The 9,485-nt window shown below is 41.0% G+C and overlaps 1 protein-coding gene and 1 pseudogene across 1 annotated transcript; both read right to left on the reverse strand.

The window, feature by feature from the left end:
- Positions 1-593: 593 nt before the first annotated feature.
- On the reverse strand, positions 594-1,035 carry LOC131931907 (large ribosomal subunit protein eL32-like; annotated as a pseudogene).
- A 5,204-nt stretch (positions 1,036-6,239) lies between these two features.
- On the reverse strand, positions 6,240-7,118 carry LOC131931908 (NXPE family member 2-like). The gene has a single exon (XM_059288740.1). The coding sequence runs from the start codon at positions 7,057-7,059 to the stop codon at positions 6,352-6,354; it is 708 nt and encodes a 235-aa protein (XP_059144723.1). The 5' UTR covers positions 7,060-7,118; the 3' UTR covers positions 6,240-6,351.
- Between the last annotated feature and the right edge of the window lie 2,367 nt (positions 7,119-9,485).

Genomic DNA, 9,485 nt, shown 5'->3' on the forward strand with positions numbered 1-9,485 from the left:
ACGTCTCTGACACATGGGCGGTCACCGAAGTATGTTCTAACATATTATTTCGGTGAGTGATTAATGTACACTCAATGTTTACATGCGGTAGTGTAGGTGAACCTGTGTCCCAATATTTATCATTTAAGCGCAGGCATTGTTTACATTTAAATAACTCACTTTTAGAAAAGACGGTCACGCGTCTAAGAACATATGATTGGTAACGCGTTGGTGAAATCTTTCTAATACATTTCGTCATACTTTCTTCTATCCCCGCGGCAACGCGCGGGGGACGGGTACGCTAGTATATATATACAATTTAATAGCTTTCAATATGAAATAATATTATTCAAATAAAAACATACACATGTTTCGAACAAAAAATATTTAGGTATTTTAACTAGCTCTGCAAGAATGATATATATAATCCTACACAAATATCATAAAATTGACAATAAAATGTCATTGGCTCTTTGCAAACTTAGTAATTTTGTAAATTGTATCTTTTGGCTCTTCCGTCACACAAATTTGCGGACCCCTTCGCTATGCTAATCAACTCATTCACTTAAATCTTGTCCCTTGATTCTCAAGTTTTTTTTTGTTTTTTGTTTTTTTCATATATTTTTTGTTTATTAATTTAACCAAGCTGCCAGTTTATTCATCCTCCTTAGAGCGAAGACGGGCATTTGGATTTGTCACTTTAATAGCTAGTTGCTGGGCACGCTCAACAATATCTTTACGCTTCCTACTTGAGACAGTGTGTGCAATTTCAGCAGAGAAAGTGCGGTTTGCACCAACAATACTTCCAGCTCCCTAATTTTATGAACCAATACTTTTAAAGCAATCAGGACAGAGGTGCTTGCATTTCTTCCAGGTACCATAACCAATGTTTGGCATTTTATATTGACCCTTGAACCTCCTCCTTACTCTGTTGTCAATACCCTTGGGTTTACGCCAGTTTGCCTTGACCTTGCCATATCTGTCAGATTGGCGTCTAATAAATTTCTTATTCCTCTTCTTTACAATCTGAGTTTTGATGAGAAGTCTGATCGCCATTTTTTGGTGACCTGTTTCAATAATCTAAACAAGAAAGCTCTAAAACAACGACATCTACAGATAATAAAGTCTAATCTTAGTACAGGAGAAAAAAACCATTTAGCCGTTGACAAGATTTTCTTTAGGAGCCCCTATCAACAACGTTAATTTTCACCCCATATATATATATATATATATATATATATATACATATATATATATACATATATATATATATATATATATATATATATATATATATATATATATATATATATATATATATATATATATATACATATATATATATATATATATAAACTTTCTAATGATTATTTCTAGATTTAAGTCTAAGCTATTGTTAAATCATTCAACAATTTTAGGTCTCTATTACAGCTGTTCAGAGTTATCGGTCCTGGTTTACACAGCCGGTGTCACGAGTGACCTTTCTTGATGGTACAACTCGCTACCAAAGGTAATGTCTAAACGGGCTTTCCCGTTTGCCTGTTGTTCAAATTTTGTGCATGTCTGGAAAAGGGATCCCTTCTTACCGATCGCCTTGTAAGTTATAATTGGAGTAGTTGGTTGAAGGGGGAAGGGGGATTGGGAGAGGGAGAGAATCAGTAAGCCACTATTTAAACTCTACGAAAGTAACAAGTCATAATAGCAGGTAATCAATATTCAACAATAAAGACACGTTTAAATCTCAAAGCCATGAATTCAAAAGTGGATATGGGCTCTCAACCTTGGCCGGATTAGTCGGTCGATTCTTCAATCAATTGATAAAGCGGTCGATTGAACAGTGGTTCGTTCATGGCTATCTTCGATTCGCCTTCTACCTCTGAGCTTTAAATTTTGTTTAGCTTGCATTCCGCATAAATTACACGCTATTTAAAAATAAATGCTTTGGTCTGTTGAACCTGTATCTTTACTCTGTAAAAAGATTTTGAAACAACAAAAGAAAATATACTGCTTGATGTGCTCCGATGAATGGCGTGTTCAGTTCATGTTTAAAGCTATGATAGATAGTGTCATACTCTGCACCTAAGGCTGTCAGCACGTCCTTGAAAGGATGAACGTTTTTCTAGTGTAGTTTTTATGTTGAAGTTTTAAATTTTGATTGTAGGAAACCCTGGGTAAAAGCAAGTCAATGCGTGGGTCAGTGTGAGGTGTGAGTTAGTGTGAGGTGTGGGTCAGTGTTGTGTGGGTCAGTGTGAGGTGTGAGTTAGTGTGAGGTGTGGGTCAGTGTAAGGTGTGGGTAAGTGTGAGACGTGGGTCAGTGTGAGGTGTGGGTCAGTGTGAGGTGTGGGTCAGTGTGAGGTGTGGGTCAGTGTGAGGTGTGGGTCAGTGTGAGGTGTGAGGTGTGGGTCAATGTGGGGTGTGGGTCAGTGTGAGACGTGGGTCAGTGTGAGGTGTGAGGTGTGGGTCAGTGTGAGGTGTGGGTCAGTGTGAGGTGTGGGTCAGTGTTGTGTGGGTCAGTGTGAGGTGTGGGTCAGTGAAAGGTGTGGGTAAGTGTGAGACGTGGGTCAGTGTAAGGTGTGGGTCAGTGTGAGGTGTGGGTCAGTGTGAGATGTGGGTCAGTGTGAGGTGTGGGTCAGTGTGAGGTGTGAGGTGTGGGTCAGTGTGAGGTGTGGGTCAGTGTGAGGTGTGGGTCAGTGTTGTGTGGGTCAGTGTGAGGTGTGGGTCAGTGTAAGGTGTGGGTAAGTGTGAGACGTGGGTCAGTGTAAGGTGTGGGTCAGTGTGGGGTGTGAGGTGTGGGTCAGTGTGAGGTGTGAGGTGTGGGTCAGTGTGAGGTGTGGGTCAGTGTAAGGTGTGAGGTGTGGGTCAGTGTGAGGTGTGGGTCAGTGTGAGGTGTGGGTCAGTGTTGTGTGGGTCAGTGTGAGGTGTGAGGTGTGGGTCAGTGTGAGGTGTGGGTCAGTGTGAGGTGTGGGTCAGTGTTGTGTGGGTCAGTGTGAGGTGTGGGTCAGTGTAAGGTGTGAGGTGTGGGTCAGTGTGAGGTGTGGGTCAGTGTGAGGTGTGGGTCAGTGTTGTGTGGGTCAGTGTGAGGTGTGGGTCAGTGTAAGGTGTGGGTAAGTGTGAGACGTGGGTCAGTGTAAGGTGTGGGTCAGTGTGAGGTGTGGGTCAGTGTGAGGTGTGGGTCAGTGTAAGGTGTGGGTAAATGTGAGACGTGGGTCAGTGTAAGGTGTGGGTCAGTGTGGGGTGTGAGGTGTGGGTCAGTGTGAGGTGTGAGGTGTGGGTCAGTGTGAGGTGTGAGGTGTGGGTCAGTGTGAGGTGTGGGTCAGTGTAAGGTGTGAGGTGTGGGTCAGTGTGAGGTGTGGGTCAGTGTGAGGTGTGGGTCAGTGTGAGGTGTGGGTCAGTGTTGTGTGGGTCAGTGTGAGGTGTGAGGTGTGTGTCAGTGTGAGGTGTGGGTCAGTGTGAGGTGTGGGTCAGTGTTGTGTGGGTCAGTGTGAGGTGTGGGTCAGTGTAAGGTGTGAGGTGTGGGTCAGTGTGAGGTGTGGGTCAGTGTGAGGTGTGGGTCAGTGTTGTGTGGGTCAGTGTGAGGTGTGGGTCAGTGTAAGGTGTGGGTAAGTGTGAGACGTGGGTCAGTGTAAGGTGTGGGTCAGTGTGAGGTGTGGGTCAGTGTGAGGTGTGGGTCAGTGTGAGGTGTGGGTCAGTGTAAGGTGTGGGTCAGTGTGAGACGTGGGTCAGTGTAAGGTGTGGGTCAGTGTGAGGTGTGGGTCAGTGTGAGATGTGGGTCAGTGTGAGGTGTGGGTCAGTGTGAGATGTGGGTCAGTGTGAGGTGTGGGTCAGTGTGTGGTGTGGGTCAGTGTGAGGTGTGGGTCAGTGTGAGGTGTGGGTCAGTGTGAGGTGTGGGTCAGTGTGAGGTGTGGGTCAGTGTGAGATGTGGGTCAGTGTGAGGTGTGGGTCAGTGTGAAGTGTGGTGTGGGTCAGTGTGGGGGTGGGTCAGTGTGAGGTGTGGGTCAGTGTGAGGTGTGGGTCAGTGTGAGATGTGGGTCAGTGTGAGGAGTGGGTCAGTGTGTGGCGTGGGTCAGTGTGAAGTGTGGGTCATTGTGAGACGTTGGTCAGTGTGGGTCAGTGTGAGGTGAGGTGTGGGTCAGTGTGGGGTGGGTCAGTGTGAGGTGTGGGTCAGTGTTGTGTGGGTCAGTGTGAGGTGTGGGTCAGTGTGAGACATGGGTCAGTGTGAGGTGTGGGTCAGTGTGAGGTGTGGGTCAGTGTGAGGTGAGGTGTGGGTCAGTGTGGGGTGTGGGTCAGTGTGAGGTGTGGGTCAGTGTGAGGTGAGGTGTGGGTCAGTGTGAGGTGTGGGTCAGTGTGAGGTGAGGTGTGGGTCAGTGTGAGGTGTGGGTCAGTGTGAGGTGTGGGTCAGTGTGTGGTGAGGTGTGGGTCAGTGTGAGGTGTGGGTCAGTGTGAGGTGAGGTGTGGGTCAGTGTGAGGTGTGGGTCAGTGTGAGGTGTGGGTCAGTGTGAGGTGAGGTGTGGGTCAGTGTGAGGTGAGGTGTGGGTCAGTGTGGGGTGGGTCAGTGTGAGGTGTGGGTCAGTGTGTGGTGTGGGTCAGTGTGAGACATGGGTCAGTGTGAGGTGTGGGTTAGTATGAGACGTTAGTCATACCTTTTGAGACGATGGTCAGTGTGAGGTATATTAGTACCATACAAGGCGATTGGGTCAGTACGATACACGGTATGATCTGACACGGCTAAAACAGGGTAGATAATCATTAAAAATGTACCACAGTTAAAGCCAATATTTACAAAATCATGTTTACTTCCCTTGAGTCCTCAAAAGGATTTACTGCATTACAATTTGTTTCACTTCAGAAAACAGAAGCACATTTTATTTTATAAAAACGGAAGAAAACAAAAACCTAAGTTTATTTTTTGTTCTGGTCATTCATCATTCATCACAGAATCACACAGCTCGCATGAGTGTTGGTTAGACAATCATCTAGCTACAAGCACTCAAATATAACTATTCATTTAAAACTATTCAGTTTAAATCATTCAGTTAAGACCAAATACTTCGTTATAATCAAGCAGTTACAACCACTCAGTAGCAACCACTTCATTACAACCATTCTATTACATCTACACAGTTACACCAAGTTAGTAACAACCACCAAGTAACAACCCACTCCTTAGTTACAGCCAAGTCCAGCTAGTTACAGCCAACTCCGAAATCACAAACACTGAAAAGACAACAAAAACTTAATCATCTCCCTGTTGACAAACGCCGGTGGATGAAAACAGTAGCGTAGCGAGGGGGGGGGGGGAGACATATGTCCCCGGGCGCCGACCTTAGGGGGCGCCAAAATGGGTTGGAAAAATAAATTGAAAGGTTGAGGGGGCTGCACATCGAAAGTTTGAGGGGGGGGGGGGGTGCAAATCGAAATCTTGAGGGGGGGTGCAAATCGAAAAGTTTGTCCCCGGGCGCCGGGAAGGGTCGCTACGCCTCTGGATGAAGATCAGCGTTCTCGATTCCAATCGTCATCTCCCATAGATCCAACAACACGACTTTATCTTCTAAACCTTTGAACCTTTGTGAATTTATCTTCCAAACCTTTGAACCGTTCTCGTATAATCTCCATGTATTGCTGCCCTAAAGCGTCTCCCCCTATTGCATGGTTTTCATTATACTGCACGTTGAAATATGAGGGCCTCTAAGTCAGTGACGTAGGAAGGGGGTGTCATAACCCCTTCCCCCCATAGACCCCTCGGTATATATATATAAAGTTTGAGGGGGGGGGTGAAAAATCGAAAGTTTGAGTTGGGGGGGGGGGGGTGCAAATCGAAAGTTTGAAGGGGGGGGGGGTGCAAATCGAAAGTTTGAGGGGGTGGGGGTGGGGGTGCAAATCAAAAGTTTGAGGGGGGGGGGTGCAAATCGAAAGTTTGGCCCCTACACTATGGACTACCCCAGATTTTGAGACCACTTTGCGATTGGTCCGGGACGTTGGACTTGTTGTCGAAATCCTCAGATATAAATATTATTAAGAAAAAAAATGGATCAAACTATTTTTGAGGGTACCATTGAATCAGAGGTACTCAATTAGAACAAAAAATTACTAGAACTTGTCATTCCATGCCGTTTCTGTGAAATTTTATGCTTAAGAACTGACAAAGATAACGTAAAATCTATCGACACAAAAAAATTGGCCTGTCATTCAACAGTTATTTTAAAATAAAATACAAAGAAAAAGTTATTCAATTTTTAGAAGTTTTATTAAGTGCATTACACAAAACGAGAAAAAAAAAAACCCAGATTAAATACTGAAAAATCAACCAAATAATAATGTTTCAAATCTTAGAATTCATTTGTTCATTTAGATTGTGGAATAGAATCCTTCGGGCTATTGACACTTAAAAGACAACAAGAACTTGAACATCTCGCGGTTTACATACTGTGGTGGATGATAATCAAAGTTTTCTATTCCAATTGACATTTCCCACAAATCTAAGAAAACGACTTTATCTTCTAAGCCTTTGAACCTTTCTCGTATTATATGGATATACTGAGGTCCTAAAGGATCTCCTCCAACTGCATGGTTGTAATCGTAATATAAAGAAGCGATGTGAGGACCTCTAAGTCCTATCAAGACGTTGGGGTTTTCTTCAAGCAGTTTTTCTATGGCGGCTCTCAGAGATTTCATACGTAACGACAGCACAGCGAGATGGGAAGCCGTGTAGTGGAGGTAATACTGAATGATGAGAATATGTTTCTGGTTTTTTGGAAGCTTCTGTATAAAATTTGGAATCCCGGTATAATTTTCATTTCTTTGTGAGTATGTATACGCCGGTCCTTCGTGGCAAAATACATTTATGGTGAGTCCAGTCTCAGGCTTGGTGCATGTTCCTCTCAATGGGTATCCCCCTTCAGTTTTGTTACATTTTGTTAGCTCTAGAATCATATCATAGGTAAACCTGGCATTTGAGTCCCCGAAGATCCAGACGGATGTGTTTCTGAGGCATTTTAATGTCCAGTCTGTATTGATGACCCCTACGTCCTTACAGACCAGAGACTTCCAGACATTGCCAGGTGTCCAGATGCCTTTAGGCATCGCTGTTGTCCAGGTGACATTTTTATTTGACGTGTGACAGGGAGGTAGTTCTGGAAAGCTATCTGCAAAATATAAAGCAAACGACGTCTGTGATCTAGACATTCATTTTAACGGTGAATAACGACCATATATATACATACATATATATATATAATGGGCTTTAACTGAATGGGCTTCAACTGAAGCCGTAATATTTAACGCTTTGCATATTTAATGGGCAGGAAGTAATGCTCATTTTAATAACACATTGATCAACATAACAATACATGGTGTTGTATGGTGTCTTAATTATCAAGTTGGATAATCCAACGTCAAGAAAGTTTAGATTAACCCTAGTCAACTGACTTGTGAAATTAGTTGTAGGTAAATAGTCCAACAACACAACCGTAATACCTGTATTGACTGTAGATATTTTAAAATTGTGAGCAACTGTCCGTTGTGGAGGTTTCCTGTGGATGAGTTTTCAACTCGTAAAGCCGGAACAAAATTAATGTAGGAAATTTTAAATCGAATGTTTAAATGTTCCATTTATGTAGCAATTCAAGAACACATATTTTTATAATAAAATTTGCAACGTAAAAATATTTTAGAAGATAGTAAGATTATGACTGAGTTTTTAAGTTTTTTTTAAAGATAGTTGATGGCACACACAAACATGGCTATTTATCTTTTTTCTTAAAATCTTCATCTACAAAACGAAAGAAAAAACTCACCTGCAGATAGACTTAATCAGACTTCTTTCAGCTCCTGTAACGTCATGTGGCGGTGATACATCTAAATATCCACCGTGTATCCAGTCGTCACATGATAAACTGATTATATATATATATATATATATATATATATATATATACATTTGAGTGTGTTATATATATATATATATATATATATATATATATATATATATATATATATATATATATATATATATATATATATATATATATATATATACATACATAACGAGTGTATGTATGTGTAAGCTTACTGATTATTCCTCGGTCTACCACAGTAATAATTCTCATAACCAAACTTGCTGAAGTTACAGATACAATCAAATGATGGTATGTTTGGGGTTTGAAAACAAATGGTGTCCTGTTAAGTTAAAAAAATAAACACCGTTAGCATAACCATATATATATATATATATATATATATATATATATATATATATATATATATATATATATATATATATATATATATACTAGCTGCATACCCGTGCTCCGCCACGTTAAATCTTTTTTAAATGTACCAACTTGGAAATAGAACAAAACAAAAACACAACACAAACACAACACAACCACAACACAATCACAACACAACTACAACACATCCTCAGCATTAGAATCACCACCGAACAACACGCTTTCCTAGGTGTCCGCGCCCAAAGAGAGCCTTTCGAGCATTAAAAATTTAAGTCACATAAATAGATCCTACTCTATAACTTACAATAAAACAATGCGCTAAAATTAAGTGTTCGGCAAGTGGTGTTTACTTTTATGGTTGTAAGAAAACACACTGGCAATGTAATTCGAATTACCACCGAAAAACAAGCTTTCCCAGGCGTACGCGCCCAGAGAGAGCCTTTCCAGCATTCACTATAAGTTTAATTTCACCATCTGTTTTAATAACACCGAAAAAATAGTGATTTTGAGAGATCGTAGACTAATTAAAAAATAATATAATCTTTACATTTTTACTTTCTCGTATATACGAAGTATAGAGAAAGTATTGTAATCGTGCACAAAAATCTCTTGAAATTTTAACAATTTTCACCTCAGTCCTTCATCACATCCGAAGTATAGAGGACTTATTTTAATCGGGCAAAAATTATCAATCCAGATTTATCAAAATTAAGAGGTTTTATGCGTAATCCATTCTGAAAAACTGGGCTTTGCAATTCTGCCCGTATGTCTGTCTGTCTGTCTGTGTGTGTGTAAACACGATTACTTGAGTACCGTTGAGTACAGCTAGGTTGATGAAATTTCATATATAAGTATTTTATCAAAATCGTAGATCCGTATAACCTTTTGAGCGATTTCCGATAATCGGAAGTGGTACTTTTTCTACTTTGAGTTTTTCAAAAGCCTATAACTTGAGTACTATTTCAGATAGTTAAATGAAATTTCACATGTAAGTAAAAGATCTAACTTTCTACCTTCTGTTGAATTTTGAGTAATTTCCGTTGACCGGAAGTAGTAATTTACGCTACTTCCGATTTCTCAAAAAACTAATGTACATTTTTAAAGTACTTATAATATTGCGCACTATTATGTACTTTTTTAATTGGCGTTCACTTGGTGTGCAATTATTTTGTCTACAAGATTTTATTCTATTTTTAAAACTTTAAGTATTTAAAATGGATTAAAAATCATGTCTATAGCCCGAGTTTCCATCCCCTGTTCTTTTATATAAGAATATTC

Source organism: Physella acuta, unplaced genomic scaffold (genome assembly GCF_028476545.2).
Source record: "Physella acuta isolate Inbredline_101_S28 unplaced genomic scaffold, ASM2847654v3 ptg002053l, whole genome shotgun sequence".
In the NCBI taxonomy this organism is placed as follows: Eukaryota; Metazoa; Mollusca; class Gastropoda; family Physidae; genus Physella; species Physella acuta.

What these genes read in the sequence shown, in the direction of transcription:
- LOC131931908 (XM_059288740.1), bottom strand. Translation starts at nt 7,059, where the DNA reads ATGCCTAAAGGCATCTGGACACCTGGCAATGTCTGGAAGTCTCTGGTC.